This window comes from Mytilus trossulus, chromosome 2 (genome assembly GCF_036588685.1).
Source record: "Mytilus trossulus isolate FHL-02 chromosome 2, PNRI_Mtr1.1.1.hap1, whole genome shotgun sequence".
In the NCBI taxonomy this organism is placed as follows: domain Eukaryota; kingdom Metazoa; phylum Mollusca; class Bivalvia; order Mytilida; family Mytilidae; genus Mytilus; species Mytilus trossulus.
Window position 1 is genome coordinate 32,311,528 of NC_086374.1, and position 19,326 is coordinate 32,330,853.

A 19,326-nucleotide genomic window follows, 5' to 3' on the forward strand; every position below is an offset into this window, starting at 1 on the left:
CTACAAGAGTTCTTATAACGTGACTCTGTACTTTAAAAGATCCCTTCTTTATATTATAATTGTTCTATTATATATCATTATGTTATTGTTCTATTATAAATTTGAAAATACTTTGAACGACAAACGACAAAATTATTTCTTTTCTTAAAATTCCAAAGAACTTCTGGATAATTTTAAATATAGATCTGTTTCTCAAATTAATTCAAACATAACTTTCGATTTTTTAACCCTGTATACCACCATTTCCCACGTAAAATGTTAAGTGTTTTTAAAATATTATACATTGAACACAAAATTTCTTCCTCTGTGACGTAAACATTTTTCTGACGTCATACACGAGAAGCAGTGAATGTGATTTTTTTAATTTGATAGATGTTTTTTGTATTATTTTGTAAATGTTTTTATGTGTTGTGATTGTAACATAATTATGACTGCTGTACCCATACTGTGACTATTTTCCTATTATATTTTTGTTTTGTTCACGCATCGTTGTAAATATAACGGAATTTGATGCGACTGTCATAAAAGTGAGAGATTTTGCGCTATAAAACCAGGTTCAATCAACCATTTTCTACATTTGAAAATGACTATACCAAGTCAGGAATATGACATTTGTTGTCCCTTCGTTTTATGTGTTTTATTTATTTGATTTTACCAATTGATTAGGGACTTTTCGTTTTGACTTTTCTCCGAGTTCAGTATTGTTGTGATTTTACTTTTTATAAAATTTTGAATATAATTTTATACAGCACCAGTGGAAAATCTAGTGAACAAAAAACAAAAGAAAAGTAACTTTTTTTCTTTTTATGATAGGGTAGAGCGAGTCTATAATAAATCAATGCCCTCACTATACTGATCAAAAGACATTTCTAAATGATAAATGTACAGTATAAAAAACATTTTTCAAACAGTGTTTGTAGAAATATAGAAATAGAATGAAATTCAAAACAGTGTGGCTGTTGCCATTTATCGACACATTAAATTCATCCATTGACAAGAACAATTTAGGTGAACTTTTGTATGTAACGAACAATGCTCACTTTGCACTTTTAAAAGACTCTTAAACTGTGGTGTCACCAAAGGTTCCCAACACCTGAATAAAGTAATTCGAAAAATTAATCAGAAATAACACGATGTTTTGATTTATATCAATTATATACATCAAAATATAAAGATTATTCCTGATTAATTTTTTGAATTATTTTATAATTAGAGGCGTTTAGAAACCTTTGGTGACCCCAAAGTTTAAATGTCTACCGTAGGTACGTTGTGAACAGTGGTCGTTACAGACATACGTTCACGTAAATTGTCCCAGTCAATAGATGAATTTACTCTGTCAATCAATAGCCACAGCCACTGTTTTGAATTTCATTCTATGTATGAAAAAACCCGATTTTTGTGTTTGGCATGATCGTGAAACTACAATCTAAAAAAATGCTAATTTTTGTTGCATATTGATGAAAAAAAATTGGAAAATAATCATGAACATCCAAATCTGAAGATATTTTGGGTCACTAATTTTCATCCCATGCATGTTACACTTCCCCAAAATGTACTTATTTTAACTTCTAACTTTTCGAGTACACCGGTCAGCTGTAGTAACATGCACATTCAATATAGAAATATTGTCTTTTCATAAATATAATAATTTAAAATTCTGTCTGTGTATGTTAAAGAATTTAAGATCACTATTTCATAAAGTAAGTATATTGGTTTATCAAGTATACTTCTATATAATCAAAGGGATGCTGATGCTCATTTGGCACCGTCCTCATGTGTTCTTTTTTTTATATTATATACATAGTACATATATATCATAAGATAAGGGATTTCGTAACCACACATTACTTTTTTCTTGCATTTTGTTTATTGCTCTTAATATCGGTAATCTAGACTTAGAAACTTATTTATATTGCACATTTTAAGCTCACCTGGACCATAATAATTCTCAACAAAGTAAGATTTACAAATAAGTCAACATGACCAAAATGGCCAGTTGACCCCTTTAGGAGTTAATGCCCTTTATGGTCAATTTTTAACCATTTTTCGTAAATCTTAGTAATCTTTTACAAAAATCTTCTCCTCTGAAACTACTGGGCCAAATTAATCTAAACTTGGCCACACTCATCTTTGGGGCATTTTGTTTTAAAAATGAGTCCGGTCACTCGGTTATCCAACAAAGATGGCCACCCTTCTAAAAATAGAACATAGGGGTAAAATACAGTTGTTGGCTTATAAATCAAAAACCAAAGCATTAAGAGCAAATATGACTGGGTTTAAATTGTTAATTAGGTCAAAATCTATCTGCCCTGAAATTTTCAGATGAATCAGACAACTTGTTGTTAGGTTGCTGCCCCTGAATTGGTAATTTTAAGAAAATTTTGCAATTTTTTGTTATTATCTTGAATGTAATAATAGATAGAGATTAACTGTAAACCGCAATAATGTACAGTGAAGTAAGACCTGAAAATAAGTCAACATGACCAAAGTTGTCAATTGACCCCCTAAGGAGTTATTGTCCTTTAAAGTCAATTTTTAACAATTTTCATAAAATTTGTAAAATTTTACTAACATTTTCCACTGAAACTACTGGGCCAAGTTCATTATAGATAAAAATATTTGTAAGCAGCAAGAATGTTCAGTACAAACACATCACAATCACCAAACACATCACAATCACCAAACACGATTTTGTCATGAATCCATCTGTGTCCTTTGTTTAATATTCGCATAGACCAAGGTGAGCGACACAGGCTCTTTAGAGCCTCTAGTTTTTTTAAAATATATACGTCTTGTTTACCGACCGTGCAAGGGCTGCATAGCTAGTCAAGGTTGTTAAAAACTTCCACTTGTTGTATATACGTATATTCTACTAGTATAATGAAGGTCACATTGAAGCTCACTATAAGTTCAGACAAACAAGACTTTCCCTGTCAAATATTTTTTGTCATTGTTCAAAGTCAAGAACCTCGACAGTAATTGTTTGTTTGAGGAAATGAGGTGTTTCGTATGTATCGTTGTCCATTGTCTTGTCGACTTTAAGATTTGGGGTGTTTTAAAGTTTTAAATTATAGCTAAAACATAATGGGTTTTAATTATCTAGCATATTGATCACTTGATCAACAATGGAAAAAAAATAATGTTGCATAAATCATTTCTAGTAGACTATCAGTTTGGGGCAAAATCTAAAGTAAACCTAGTTCAGATGGACTTAGGCTATTTATTGTTCGTAAAAGATGATTGTTATAAATCTTTGCATTATTTATAGTAACAAAAATGGATCAATAGAAATTTTTGATTTAAGGTAAATTTTGAAAGATATAAAAATATGTCAACGTGGCTGATAAGGTCTTATGTAGACGAAACTCGCGTATGGCGTAACAAATTATTATTATGCTCGTTACCTTTGATAACTAATTATAACTTTTTGTTGGAACATATATTACAGGATCTGTAAACATGGTAAATAGCATAACAGAATATATACCGTTTTTTTAAGAAAATAATCTACGAAACCGAATATAAATTACAGTATGACTTGAAAAGAGAAAGTAATGCACACGATCAGAGGCTCTTTAACACATGCTTTCGTTTTTGAGTATAATAAGCCAAAAACTGCATTTTACCCACTATGTTCTATTTTAAGCCATGGCGGCCATATTGATTTGATGGTCAGGTCACCAGACACTTTTTTTAAACTAGATACCCAAAAGATGAGTGTGGCAAGGTTTGGATTAATTTGTCCCAGCTGTTTAAGAAGAGAAAGTTTTTGTAAAAGATTTCTATGATTTACGAAATGTTTTTAAAAATTGACTATAAAGGACAATAACTGCTAAAGGGGTCAACTGATTATTTCGGTCATGTTGACTTATTTGTACATCTTACTTAGCTGAACATACTTGCGGTTTACAGTTTATCTCTATCTATAATAATATTCCAGATAATAACCAAAAACAGCAAAATTTTCTTAAAATTACCAATTCAGTGGCAGCAACCCAACAACAGGTTGTCCGATTCATCTGAAAATTTCAGGACAGATCAGGGCAGATAGATCTTGACCTAAAAAACAATTTTACCTCATGTCAGATTTGCTCTAAATGCTTTGGTTTTTTAGTTATGGGCAAAAAACTGCATTTTACCTCTATGTTTTACTTTTAGCCATGGCTGCCATCTTGGTTGGTTGGCCGGGTCACCGGACACATTTATAAACGAGATACCCTAATGATGATTGTGGTCAAGTTTGATTTAGCTAGGCCTAGTAGTTTCAGAGTAGAAGATGTTTGTAAAAGTTAACTACGACGGACAACGACAGACGACTGATGACGACGGACGACGGACGACGGATGACAGATGCCGGACGCGCAGTGATGGGAAAAGCTCACTTGGCCCTGCGGGCCAGGTGAGCTAAAAAGGGAGTGTGTGGGTTCCAAACATATTTCTTTATTCAAAGGCATAGAAAAGGTGGGTTTCAACCCCCGGAACCCCTTCCCCTTCGATCTAACACTGCGATGTATTGTCCATATTATATGACCGTACCAATGTATTCAAACATTCATGGGGATCTCTCCACAAGAGACTAAATGACACAGTAATTAACAGTTATAGGTCAGCGAACGGTATTCAACAATGAGCAAAGCTAAAACCTTAAAGTCTGCTGTTGATTTGTTATTTTTCATTACAATCTTAAATTCGTTGATCAAACCAACCACAAAAATAACGAAAATTGGTTCTCCAAGAATAAAAGTTTTTTTTAAGTAAGAAGATTTTAAAAAAATCATTTTGTTTCAATAAAAGTATTTGATTAACACTTTTCTTGCATAAATTTATCAATTAAGTTATAATGAAATCATTTTATACTAGGTTCTTTATTTTTTTCAAACAGTAATTCACTAAACACAAATTTTCGGAAAACCAGTGCAATCAGCTATATAAATAGGACTTTTAAATTGAACTTACTTATTCAGATGAGATTTCCAGGTGAATGGCTTTACTCTGTTATTCGGTGAAGAAATGGAATTGGATACTAATGTCAAAAAGTATCATGTTGGTGTTTGTCTTGTTTTTGGTAGTTCCGATATTCCGAAAATCTTAGTTTTGAAATAAGTTAAACTCGAACTCCCAAATACAGAAAATCATTTTCGGGAGAGATACCAGACTTATAATTTGGAACACCAGAAATTAGAGTTAGTCATTTCACAAAATGAGCATATATTTCTATTCCATTTTTACCAAGGCAAACATTCTAACTACTGTGCGAAATTTCCACTGATAGAGACTTATTTTGCTTTTACTTTAATATGCAAGTCGCGCGTTCTACAAATGACCCATCAGTGGCGATAAAATCACTTAAAAGGGCATTTTTGTTTTATTTTTTAGTGAAAATTGGTGCTATTGTCAAACCACTAAACTTGCAAGACCATCCTTATTTGCAAGAGAAAAAAACATAACTCAGTATTTGTTCATATGTCATTCGGAAATATGTTTTACCAAATAAATAAGTTTGTTGTTCGTAGAAAGAGTGCAGGAGTGAACCTTATAGTAATACCAAACAGTAATCAAAGCTGGTACAATTAATTTACAAATAGAGAGACAAGATGTAGCTTGTAATTTTTTTTTATCAGAAAGTACCAAAAAGAGTTACAAATTTTATCAACAGGTCAAATTTCCACGAAAGTATGATTTGAGAGCATTCGCAGTAATTTTGTCGCGAAATTTCCCTTTAAAGGAAAAACAATCAAAACAAAATCATGCATTGGAGACGTAAATCAGTAAAAACACATCCCAGGGATTTAACGTTACGATCAGTCAAAGAAGACATGACTTGTGCTATGCAAAAAAAAAAGTATCGACAGGCAGTATGATAGTTTGGAGTTAAGGTATATATAAGAATGAACGTGAGTGTGTATTTATTTATTCCTTTTGAAAAGAACAAAAATTTAGTTATTATCTAGTCAATTAAGATTGGAGTCAAGTGCATCCGCACGAGCTGGGTTACAACTGACAACCTCATTGATGGCTGGCTTGTGATTACAGTAGAATAACTAAGTAGCCCACTTGACTAACGAGACCCCTTCTACGACATTTTGATATACATACATGCTATCACAGATGGATGGATAAGTATCTATTTGATCTTAACTGTTTCTTCCAAAATGAATTCAAAAGTAAATGTGTTTAATCAGATAAGAAGTTCTTCAACGTAGCCTTTGTGCCTGTCCGTATACCTTGTATTCATAGACACATAAAACAAAATATAAACCAAGTAATATCTGTCTGTTCTATCTGTATTAAAAAGAACATTTTTAAGACAATTCTAAGGAAAGCTCCCATAATTACACTAAACAATGATCGCATCACGCTTACCGCGATCTAAACTAATTTCAGATCGTGGTGAGATTGCGGTATAAGTGGAATGAAAATCTGAATTTCCGTCGTTTTGACGCTACGTACGTCATCACATTTCTACAACGATCCTGCCACGATTACACTACGTTATCACCATGTTTATTTTGCTACCAGACTGCGATTACCACAGTCTTACTACGCTCATCACATTCTCACTACGACTTATAGGGTATTAAAAGTCACAATTAGGTATTTAATAAATCCCAAACAATCTTCAGTGATTTTATGAAATTCCTCAAAATTCAATGATTTTTTTTCAAAATTACTCAAACTGTTAAAGATTATACAAAATGAAAAATAGGTCAGGGATTTTACAAATACTGAATTATACAAATTCATAATAAACATGCATAAGCATATATTTTTGCTACAATATATGCCGACTCAGTTCATACGATACAACCCGTAACAGAGTAGTGATCGAATTCGCGTTTCTCTACCGTCAAAATAAGTTACGTTATCGACCAACTTATTTCAGAAGTGACATAATTTAATTTTCTTCATCGACAAAATATGTCATTTCCAACGTGTAAGTTTTTATTGTTTAAGTCGAAGTTTTTTTGACACAGTAAAACATTTTTATAATCAACCTCCGCATTTTTATTTTAACGTTAAAGTTAATGTTGCTCAATGTAGATCTTATATACTGCTTGGACTGTGAATATTTATGGGATTCCACACTGTACTAGTTTTTCTTTCGTCTGATACAGAATAAACCATATCTTTTCTTATTCATACCTGTTTATTATATCCCTGGCATTATGTCAATCATACATTGTTGCAATACCGACATGCTTGTACTTTGTCACAGAAAATACTGAAATAAATTTCCTTCAAATCGAAGTAAAACATACAAATGTACCCTTAACATTGGAAATGTTAAAGACAAAATTGCTAGAGATATAACTTAAGTTATTGACGAATATTTGAAATTCAAACCTCAGTTTATCGGCGCCGACGTCTTTTAAAATGTTTTGCGGTAAATAAAACGCACGTCATAGAAAAAAAAACGAAACAAAGGCGTCGCAAGGCGGAATGCGCAGAAACAATAGAGGGATTTGTCTTTAAGTGTTAGCATGTTTCGGGGGACGGCACTCAATTTACAAAAAATAAATGATTTTTAAGGAACTGTAGAGGTCTCCACATGTTTTCAACAAGGGTATAATTCAAAATCTTGAATATGAAAGCCTCGAAATCCATGATACGTTTTCTGTGCGGTAGTTATATCCACAAAATCCAATCATGTACACGAAATATAATACATGAATATCCATACATGTATATTTATATATTGGGAATTTATTTTTGTTTCCAAACAGAATTACAAGGTTATGTATAAGTGCCTCCGTTCACTGCACAATTGTACATTGTCTTCCTAACGACCAACAACGTAGTAAAAAAAATCGTATAATTTACGTTATCGAACAAAAAATCAGAAATTCGGAATATTATATGTGAATGGTTAGTAAATCCGTTTCCCCTACATGTTTTAAAAGTCAAAGAAAAATGTTTCCCTTTATACAAACGTTTTAAGAACCAGTTTTGTGTAACCTATAGACAAATTTGACTGTATTTAAGGTAGTCAATATGTTTACTCAGATTTAAAATTATCTTTTTTTTAGTAATTGGGAATGGGTAATAGGTGAAATGTTGCATGATTCCTCAAAATGACAGGAAGCGGAGTTTTCCGGTACACATTGTAGTCAGAAACTTCATTCCTTTTAAACACCTTTTTAATTGTTTACCAGTATATTTCTTTTAGTTTTGGATAAAATTGTAAAGGAAATAATTATATCAAGAGGTCCTTCCATAAATCTTTTTTTTATCTGTTCTGACTTTGAAGAAATGACTACTTTTCGCCCAATCGAAATAGTGCATGGACATATTTGTTTCATATGAATTATTTTCAATATTATCGGTATTAAACTTGATTATCGACACATGAAAGTTTTTCAGCATTGTCAATCTTTTTAACGTTAAAGTACCAATAGTTCGGTCACTACTTAATTAAGTTTGTTGATAACGTAGCTAATTTTGACGGTAAAGAAACATCTATACGATCACTACTCTGTTACGAGCTGTATATATAAACTGATCATAGTTAGCAGGATTGAAATTTAATATTTTTGCATGCTCGTATATGTTCTTTGCAACACATTACTGAGTAATTAGACTAATAATTTCCTTATATTTTTCCAAATTCCTTCTATTGTGTATTCTGTTTGACTTTTTACATCTAAGAATAATTGATAACTTGTCATCGTATGTGAACGAATCAATCTGAGATTCAATCTTCGCTTTAGTTTATTATACTTTTTCTAGAAAGTATTACAGATTTAACTTACCTTCAATAAGGAAAATTGATCCCCATATCAAGAAAAGATGAAAAATCATTTTGAAGTGTCGTATTCAAAGTTTGATCTTTTTCAGAATGAACAGTTTTTATTTCATTATCATGTCAAAACCTTATTAGGCAACATACATATTATAGTCTTTAAACATGGAACATGACTTGCGTTGACTTGCGTTGTTCCAGAATATAAAACACTGTCATGTCAAGAGGGCAAAAAATATAACAATAAAATCAACGGTACCAATTTTGTTGCACCAATGACACCGAGTAAAAATTATCATGTGACTTTCAAGAAAAAACAAAAGAATTTTAGCAAAGGTCTTAAATTATACTCTGATAATACGCCTATGACCTGTAAGCCGTTGAGATATTTCTGGAATTATTATGGACGAACGAATTTAAACAGCAAAAGAGGCTTTTATCAATTGTTAAATCTAAACATGTTACTATTGTCTGTATACATTTAAAACATTAACTATATTGGGATATTGTGTTGAGAAAGTTTTGTCTTTGTAAGCAATGATATACCCGAATAAACAGATCTTTTGTTCGAAATATTAATCATTCTTTTGATTTTAAAAGATACCAGTGCAAGGTTAATCGTTACATAATCCACATATTTGTATTCTGGAGAAAATGGAGTCAATTTCTCAAAAGACTGTTATTTCGAAATGCATATTCAGCGTACGAAATATGTTGATATCATTGTTTGCAATTGATACCACTATCACAAAACATGATTATGTCATTTTATCATATGTTTAGTAGTAAATACATATCGCACAATTTTGATGCTCACCCTTTATCGCATACCTTTTATCACACCCCTACTTTTTTTTATTTTTTTTAATTTTTGCTTAAGAAAAATTTGCCTCAAAATAGGTTATTTTTTGAATGACGTCATTGTTTGGAATGTGACGTCACGAACGTCAAGTTTTCATATTTTTTGGCACACTAAATGAACCTATAAAAAATACAAAACACACAAATAAATACAATAATAAACAAAATATTTTTGAAACAACAGCACGCAAATTGTAAGGTAACCCAGGTGCTTCGGATAAGGCCTTTGAAACAAGACAAATTTAGAACATATGTGAATGAGATAGCAATCCAAAGGCATACACAAATACTATTGATAGGTGAACAAATATCTATAGATAATTTCAACCTCCTAAATGCCCTTAGTCTAAACAAAAAAGAGGAAATAACCTATGTGATGTTGACAAAAATGTGATTTGTATTTGTTTGTACGAAAACGAAATCTCAGGACATATAGTGTAGTGATTGTGTGCCCTTACTATGACCAGAATACCGATAATCAGAAAAATGACTTGTCAAATCCAACTAGATTTTCAAAACGGTGATTAGGCCAAAATAAACCCTCCAAAGGAAAATGAACCCAAACTCTCTGGATCTATCCTATTCATCACCGTTCATGCTTTAACAGATGAAATTACATGGTAAAACCTTACAAACAAATAAAGATGACTTCTAGTATCAAATTCATTATGTTTGACAGGTTGTGAAATCTACTTTTAATGTTTAAATTAATACAGCTGTATATCTGGCTATGACTCTGGTACTTGGTGTATTGTGTGTTATCTTGACTGTTTTGGTTATAAGAGTGCATCATAGAAGTCCAAACATGCCTGTCCCTCAAAGAATAAATGGTTTAATGCTAAAGATATGTATTCCATTATCATGACGGAGGGGTTGTTTTTGTAGTCGTGGAAAGAAGAATAAAAATTGGAACGTTGGACCAAATCCGGATGGCCCTGAAGCTTATGTAGATATCAATGACCAAAAGAACATAAAAGATTTTCCACACGATTATCTCTTGGGCCGAAATTGCTGCCCTCATGGATTGGTTCTTCTTCGTCCTTTTGTCGACAATAACTGCTCTATGTACTGTTGTCTTGATGTCGATCGTCATAGAAGGAGGAATTATCTCATAGAGCATTCTATTTTACTCTGTTATGATTTTTTGCCTCGCAGATAAATAGATACATATATTCTCTTTTTCGCTACAAGTATAACCTTCTGTGTTGTTTTTTTTTATCGAACTGACTTTATATATTTTTATAAAGCATTTAATTTCGTGTTTTTTCATTAATAATTATTCTATCTCATGTAGGTTGGTTTTGCAAAAACACCAATAGGTTTCAGTACAGTGATAACAAAAAAAATAATTAAAATTCTTAACACTATTTCAGAAAATAATACATTTACTTGATATAAATAATTAGGAAAAATAATATAAATAAATAATACTTATTTTGATAAGTTTCATGGAATCGATCCTTACATTAATTTCAATCTAATCAATTTTTTTGCATGTTTGTTATTATGTTATGTTGATATTTTAACCATACGAATGCTAACAAAATATGTAAATTTTAACCGAGTTTGGTTTCATGTTGTATGCAGTATTTTTTACCATACCGACTGAACTTCATTGTTATTATTTTCGCGTACTTACAGGTTTCAAAAAGTCAGAATTCTGATTTGTCAAAAGAATTTCACTAAGGAATATATTTTTTTCAATCTTGAAAATGAAAGTCTTTGTACGGAAACTATTTATGTAGTTTTAAACTGATAGACTTATCCATATAGCATTATTATGACCCTTACAAGACAGTTGTATTTTATAAAAAAAAAAATGTATCTTTATCTGTTTAGCCTAATTTAATGTACCCCTAAGCAAACTTAAACTATTGTCTGATCAGTTACTGGGAAATTATCGGAAAATGTATCTTTATCTGTTTAGCCTAATTTAATGTACCCCTAAGCAAACTTAAACTATTGTCTGATCAGTTACTAGGAAATTATCGGAAGTTTAAAAAACACCAAAAATGTCAGAAGATGAAGACTAATTCCTTTAGAAAAATACACACAAATACTCTATTAACGGGTTGGAGATACAATAAAGCGAACTCAATCGCATCTTTACATTAAAAGCGTGTATTCGATTTTCTTTTTCTCGAAAAATCATTTCTTTTATAGGATTTTTTATGTTGCTGGTTAAACGACATAAAAAGATCAATCTTTTATCTTTCTGTGAAATGTTTTTCGGCAGAAAATATTCGTCTGCACAAAAAGATCTCAATGTATGTACACGTACCACAATAAATTGTTTTGAGAAAATTTGTCTTATTTTAAAAGTTTACAAATATCTGTTGCTCAATACGCCTATTCAAGTACAAACAAAAAAGAAGATGTGGTCAACACTTCAATACTGACCTGTTTATAACCAACATACAAAGAAACAAAGGTTTAAACTCCCTCGATTAAAGTTGATCTGAGATGCATTTGACTATTAATTAATGCCCGGTCATTTAGCTTTTCAAGAGTTTAAAGATTGAAAAATTAATCCAGACACAATTAATTAATCACGTTTTAAGTGTTGTGTAAGTGGTAGAAAATAAGATCAATGAACTTGAAAGATAATATAATTTCAGAACCGATGTCATTGATCACCTAACGCAACAAGAGCACTCATTAAGATTGCAACAATTCAGTAATTTCCTCTTTGTTTTAATTCTAAAAATGACTTCATCAGATGTACTTTTCTTTTCTCGTCATATTATGTACAAAAATAAATGAATGGACTAAAACGAGTTATATTCTATGATCGCTGTGCACTTAAAAACGTCTAAGCAGAACATGTTATATTTGCCTAAGTTGAAACAATAAACAGCCACCAATTTTTTTTCTTTCTCAAATGTCATAATTTTTCAACTCACTGGAGACAATATAGGTCCGTGTAACATTCATCAATTCAAAGTTTTAAAAAGTTTTAAAATTTTAGATTTTGGAATTTTCATCAAAGTTTTAAAATATCAAAATTTCAAATTGTGTAAAAGAATTGAAATTTTGAAATTTAAACCAAATTATTTAAATATTAAAGTTTTAAATATCGTTTATAAATTTGATAGTTTAGGAATTTGATCAAACTTTTAAAATACTAAACCTAACGTGCAATGTTGATTATTTCACTTTTTAAAAGTTTGATTTTTTTAAATTTTGATCAAAATATCAAAAATAGAAAAGGGCAAAAAGAGGGGTATCTATAAAAAGCGAAACGAGATAAAAACGAAACAATATGAATTGAAAAAATACTGATACTTAAAAGTTAATGTATGAAATAAAACCAAGACAGACAGTTGTAAGCGTTGAAAAATTAGACGACAAAATAAATATTTCTCCAAAAAAGAGAATTCATTCAAAACTAGACGTACGGCTCTGATATTGGCCATTTTACTTGCTGGTTTTTCTAGCACCAATATTATAGGAGAAACAGGAGTAACAGTAAAAACTGAACAACTCGTAGTAGGTCAAATAGTATGGTTAGGTTGAGCATGTATATATATTTTCTACTGAACTCTAAGTGATAAAAAGGCTCAATACACGGTGTATTTGCCGTTGTACTACATTAAGCGCCCAGCTATCCATTTGTAGATGTCGGCATTTGAAAATTGAAAATTCTTTTCAAAAGTTTATATCAGTTATAAATGGTAAGCTTTTGGGGAATCCAATATATATACATTTAGATAGTCGCTTTTTCTTTACTTTGATACTTCCACGATGGGGCTTTGATTATGGTACATTAAAATATTCTGATCCCCAATTTGATGGGAAAAATAACTGATTCTGTGACAACAGAGGACAAACAGAAATTCCAATCCAAATTTTCTCCATGCCTTACAGTGTTTTGAAATTTTGAACCCGACAAGTTGATTAATAGCGATGAAAAACTTAATAAAATTGTTAGCGCTTCTACAAAACAACCACACCCAACTTTTAAAGTTAAATGGTTGCCTCCTTATAGACAACGTTTGGACTGGTTATCATATACGTACATTATGGGTCCTAAATCAACCACTGTTTTTAAAAAGGTAATAAAGGGAAAGGGATATTATTGTTCCGTATTTGCATTTTGTTATTTGAGCATTTTTTAGTTATCGTACGACAATCGACTTTGAGCAAACTAAAAGAACACATGCAATGTACATCCAGTCAGAATGGGGCGTGTAAAGAAAAGCCAAACTGTCAGCTGCATGATGCATTTTCCATTTTAGGCCGTACACCAATGTTGCTCTCGAAAATTCAGTACAATGTAAAACGCTGAATTTCAAGTAAAGAATTCGCCTACGGAACGCTGCAAACTGAAATTTGAAAGTCAAGAAAAATAAAAACCGAATAATTAAAGAGGTTTTTGGCCAAAGTGAAGTTAAAACATATCAAAATCCATCTATAAGGGCTACGTTGTCCGAGGGAGTTGAATCCTACGTTTCTTCGTAATTTGTACATAAACAAACTATTTTAAATCATCGATTTTTTGCTGCCAGTGACAAATATTTCATGAATGTTCCGGAACAAGTAAGCAATAAATACAACAAGGAGAGAGTGTTCATAATGAAGACATAACCTTTCAATTGGTTTAATTGAGGTCTGGAGCTGGCGTATGACAGTAACTGCTAGCCTTATATATAGTAGTCCTTTGTTAATTTATTAGCATTGCCATTTTAATTAGTTTCTTTTGCTTCCTATTCTGACATAGGACTTGTATTTTCTTTTCAAGTGCATTAAACTGTTCGCATTACATGTATTACTGTGTGTTTTTCATTCTTTATTTGCTTGAGGTATAGGGGAGGGTTGTGATCTCACGAAACATGTTTAACCCCGTCGCATTTGTCATGTTTGTGCGCCTGTCTCAATTCAGGAGTCTCTGTCCATTTTAGTCTTGTATGATTTTAATTTTAGTTCATTGTTATATTTTGGAGTTTAGTATGACGTCTATAATCACTGAAACAGTTAATTTTTTTTTAGTCTAGGGGCCAGCTGAATGTTCATTGCGACGCTTACTATACATTAAGTATTCCTTTCGTATCATTTCTTGGAATTGAAATAAATCATAAAAGGCAATATATTATCGTCATGCAATCAATAAAAAAGAAAGCAAAACGTTTAAAGTTGAATGCGATCGAAGCGATTTTTCTGGATCTACCTTCATCAGGAACATCAAAAATGCGAATAATACACTTTAGTTTACTGCGAGTTGGTAAGTTTTTACTGTTAATTCTAAATGTGTGGCACTGGGAACACCAAATAGCTCGGAAATTATTTATCTCAAACACTTACCTTATACAAGAGATTTAAATCAACTTATTTGATTCCGGTTTAAATAATATATTTTTTTTATGCATGCACAACCTTACAATTTTAGGATATTGTTATCCCATGTGATGTCTCATATGTTTAATAAAAAAACGACTTCTTCTTTTCATTATTTATTTTGTCATCAAAAATTATTTAATATATTTCGTGCTATTTATTTATAACTAAGAATGATTGTTATCAGAGCCTTGCTTAAATCAGTGTTTATAGGTACCCCTCTTTTCGTCCCTTTTCGTCCCTTTTCTACTTTTGATATTTTAATCAAAGATTTAAAAATTCAAACTTTCAAAAAGTTAAATAATCAACATTGCACATTAGGTTTAGTATTTTAAAAGTTTGATCAAATTCCTTAACTATCAAATTTATAAACGATATTTAGAATTTTAATATTTTAATCATTTGGTTAAAATTTCAAAATTTAAAAACTTTTACACAATTTGAAATTTTGATATTTTAAAAATTTGATCGAAATTCCAAAAAATTGACTTTGAATTGATAAGTGTAACACGGACCAATATAGTCTTATCTTATATAATCCCATATATTCGCTTTACAGATTTATTTACAGCTCTTTTTGTGTACCGTTCACTAGTGAAGGAATTGTACTATAGAAGTAAATATACCTTGCTGTCAATCAAAACATGTTCGGAATCCTATAAGACAATTCAATATTTGTTGTTTTACAGGTTAATAACATCTACTGTCATAGGTGAAACAAGTTGAACAAATCTTTAAATAAACGACCCAATGAGTGTAAAGTTAGTTGTTCAGAACTCACCCCTGTTGATAAATCTTAAATATACAGAAGGACTGAACTTTGCCTAATATCTTGGGATTTGTCAAGTTGCAACATCTTTTTACGAAGTTTGTATGTATTTTGAGTTATTCTTGTTTATCTTTCTTTGCGATAGTATTCACAACTCATCACTAAATCTTTCCGCAAGCAATTAGACAAATTAGACAATAAATTGCTATTCAGCAACAAGTTTACAGCATAGCAAACATAATTTTACTAAAGTCTATTATAATTCCAGGTATAAAATTGAAAATAGAAAAGAGACAACAATCCGATCAAGGACCAAATGACAACCGGATAATATATCGATCCATTGCATCTTCATGACATGAACATTAGTAAAACAAAATAATTTTGTAGTATAACAGGTATAATCAACCAAAAGAACACATAATTTAAAAGCATTAAAGGTACCAATATTACTACAGCAGATGTACATTATAACAAACATTTTCTTTTCTTCTGTGATGCTCGAGGACATAATTGCAATTTCGAGAACTAGTTATACCATTGAAGCGCCTATCAAACAAAAAAAGATCTAATGTATAGCCAAATGTGTATAGGAATGAAATATTTGCACGAAAGATAGATATTCTTTGATTTGATATATTTTAAAAATTTTATAAAAATAAATTTCATCAAACAATATCCGTATGTCTTCGCAGTACTGAAGAACTGTCTTGTGATACCATCGAGTACTAACAGAAGATGTATCGACCAAAGATAGCAATAACATTAACAGTACTAATTTGAATGCAACATAAATAGTCACTATGATTTCTCAGATTTTCATTTTATTGTAAAAAAAAAACATCGCACAACAAGCGTTAGTTCAATGGTGAAAATTGACAATATATTGATAAAACTAATCTTAGTGATTAAATATATAATAAAATAATTACTATCCAGTGAGAAAAATCTGCAAATAAATTTTGTTTTGAAATCGAAATATCACATTTACAAACAAAAAGATTGTATGCTGATAATAATTACTAGTAGAAACGATATCTACGAAGATGAAATAAAATACATTATTAAAAAGGTCCGTATTCCCTGTAATATGATCTTTCTAATTTTAATGCAATATTATAGTTTTGACCCCAATTCCATGGTCCACTGAACATAGAAAATGATAGTGCGAAGTTCAGGTTAAAGTTTTTGGTCAAGGTTGTTTTTGATGAAGTTAAAGTTACATCAACTTGAAACTTACTTAGTACACATGTTCCCTATGATATGATCTTTCTAATAATAAATCCAAATTAAAGTTTTGACCCCCATTTCACGGCCCACTGAACATAGAAAATGATAGTGCGATGGGGCATTCGTGTATAATGGACACATTCTTGTTATTATCTCATTTTATATTTTGAAATCATACAAATATGGATTAAAAACGAAAATGAAATTTAGTCAAAACAAAATAAATGTTTTATATTTTTCACTCTCAAGAGTAACATCATATTCACAGAGCAAAACCTTAACAAATCCAACTTCATGTTTCATAAAATAATATGTTCTTATATTTGACTTATATTACCAATAATAAAACAAACGCTACACTAAAAGTAGCCAGCATACTATAGCAGATATCACAGCATAAGTTGACACATGCAGTCTTGAGGCGTCAGACATAATGGTAAACTTTCCACCTAAGCCACCAAAATAAAGTTTGTTAGGGTCATGAACATGCTTAAAATTGTTAGGGGTTACTTTAACTTGCGTTGTTACATAGGAATCCATCTTGGATGGACTATTGGACGGGGAAAATGTTGAAGTTTTTGTTTTTACATTGGTTTGATTAGTCTGATTTATGGTTGTCAAGTTAAAACCATTACTAGATGTTGGTAAGCCAGAAACCATTTGTTTAGTTGTTGCAGTTGTATGCCATTTTACAGTAGAACTGGCAAACTTAAATCGGTTATGTGACGGTGAAGAAGATAACGAAGTTTTCACTTGATCATTGTTTGGAATTGTAGACGTCAAACCATTCCTAGCTGTTGGTGAAACCGACACCGTTTGTTTCGTCGTCAACGATGCCGGTCCTTGCACTGTCGTTTGTGACTTGATATCTGGCGATGTTTTTGGTGCATTTTTATCTGTCACTGATTCTGTTACAATAGAAGCAACTGTCGTCAATGATCCGACATCTATAACTTTTATATATTTACTGGTAGTTCCACTTGGGTTTACTGTCGATACAGGTGTTGACGGTTTTGTCGAACGAATATTTATGGCGGAGGTGGCACTTAACGTCGATGGTCGTTGTGTTGTAGCTATAAAAATAATAATTGGAATTATGATGTGCTTATAATAATTTATGGTATGATTGCCGAGGAGGTTGTCAAATTAATGTCCCATATCTTCAAATTTAATTTATATTTAAGTTAAGATTATTTAGTGCACATTTATGACATCAGATTCTAAGGGGTATTATAATCATATCTAAGAAAAAGACCCGTGTTGCCTTTTTGGTTTTATGCACAAAGAAAAAGTGTTAACTAAAAGGTCCGCAAAAAGCGTTTTCAATCTCAATGTAATATATAGCTGTATATCTTCGACATTGTTTACTGTTTTGCCATTATATTATGGTGTTTTCTTCAAATTTGAATGTCCTTAGGTTTATTGTCCTTTTTTTAAATTCACAGTCATTATCATTCTTCACCTACCTAAATCCACTTGCCATCCACCTCCTCGGTCTATCAGTGAATTTTCTTCTTGTTGTTTAAAGTTTAGTGGCTGACTCAGCAACTGGTACACATCTCTGGAAGAAGCATCTCTTTTTCTCCTACCAATAGGGTTTGTTGTGTTACAAGTTCGATCACAGTCATGATTTTTCTCTGTCGTAAGACATACCCAAGCGTTACAATGAATATAAATGTTTGCATATTCATAAAATTTAAATGTTTGATATCGGAATCCAAACGTAGTAGAATTCAAAGGAAAGAAACCCAGAGTTGGATCAACAGCACATCTGCAATATGAAAGTAAATAATAGTATTTAAATATGATTACAAAAAGTAAGTTTAGAGGAACGATAAAAAAAAATGACTCACGCGCGCATTCAATTGATTGTTTAAACCTTACAAACATCAATAATTTTCCTTAGCGTCACTGATGAGTCTTAAGTAGACGAGACGCGCGTCTGGCGTATTTGATTTAAGTCTGGTACTTTTGATAATCATTTACATCACTGGGTCGATGTCACTGATGGTGGTCGTTTCGTCCCCGAGGGTATCACCAGCGCAGTAGTCAGCACTTCGGTGTTGACATGAATATCAAATATATGCTCATTTTCATAAATGTAATGTTTGAAAAAGATACTAAAGATTTTCTAATCCCAGGCATAGATAACATAAGCTGGATTTGCAACAACTTTTTGGAATTTATGCTCTTCTAATTTGAACTTGTTTGACTTTCTAGTTTTTTTTGGTTTTTGTTGTATCTCAGCGTAACTGATAAGTCTTATGTAGACAAAACACGGGGCTGGCGTATTAATGTATAAGCCTGGTACTATTGATAACTTATGGTAGATACATTTTCCAATGTATGAAATGGTGGATTAGACCTGGTTCAATAGCTAACTTAACCTCTC

The 19,326-nt window shown here is 31.4% G+C and overlaps 2 protein-coding genes across 2 annotated transcripts in view; both read right to left on the reverse strand.

Annotated features, from left to right (window-relative positions):
* Positions 1 to 8,930, reverse strand: part of LOC134707027 (deleted in malignant brain tumors 1 protein-like) — a 43,607-nt gene extending 34,677 nt beyond the window's left edge. The window contains exon 1 of the mRNA XM_063566499.1: positions 8,751 to 8,930. Coding sequence (XP_063422569.1) covers positions 8,751 to 8,799 — 49 coding nt within the window. The 5' untranslated portion in view covers positions 8,800 to 8,930. The remainder of the gene's footprint in view (positions 1 to 8,750) is intronic.
* Positions 8,931 to 17,055: 8,125 nt separating this feature from the next.
* Positions 17,056 to 19,326, reverse strand: part of LOC134705717 (uncharacterized) — a 39,414-nt gene continuing 37,143 nt past the window's right edge. Inside the window, exons 16-17 of the mRNA XM_063564438.1 lie at positions 18,401 to 18,705; positions 17,056 to 18,007 (exon numbers count right to left, since the gene is read on the reverse strand). Of these exons, the coding sequence (XP_063420508.1) occupies positions 17,289 to 18,007; positions 18,401 to 18,705 (1,024 nt within the window). The 3' untranslated portion in view covers positions 17,056 to 17,288. The remainder of the gene's footprint in view (positions 18,008 to 18,400; positions 18,706 to 19,326) is intronic.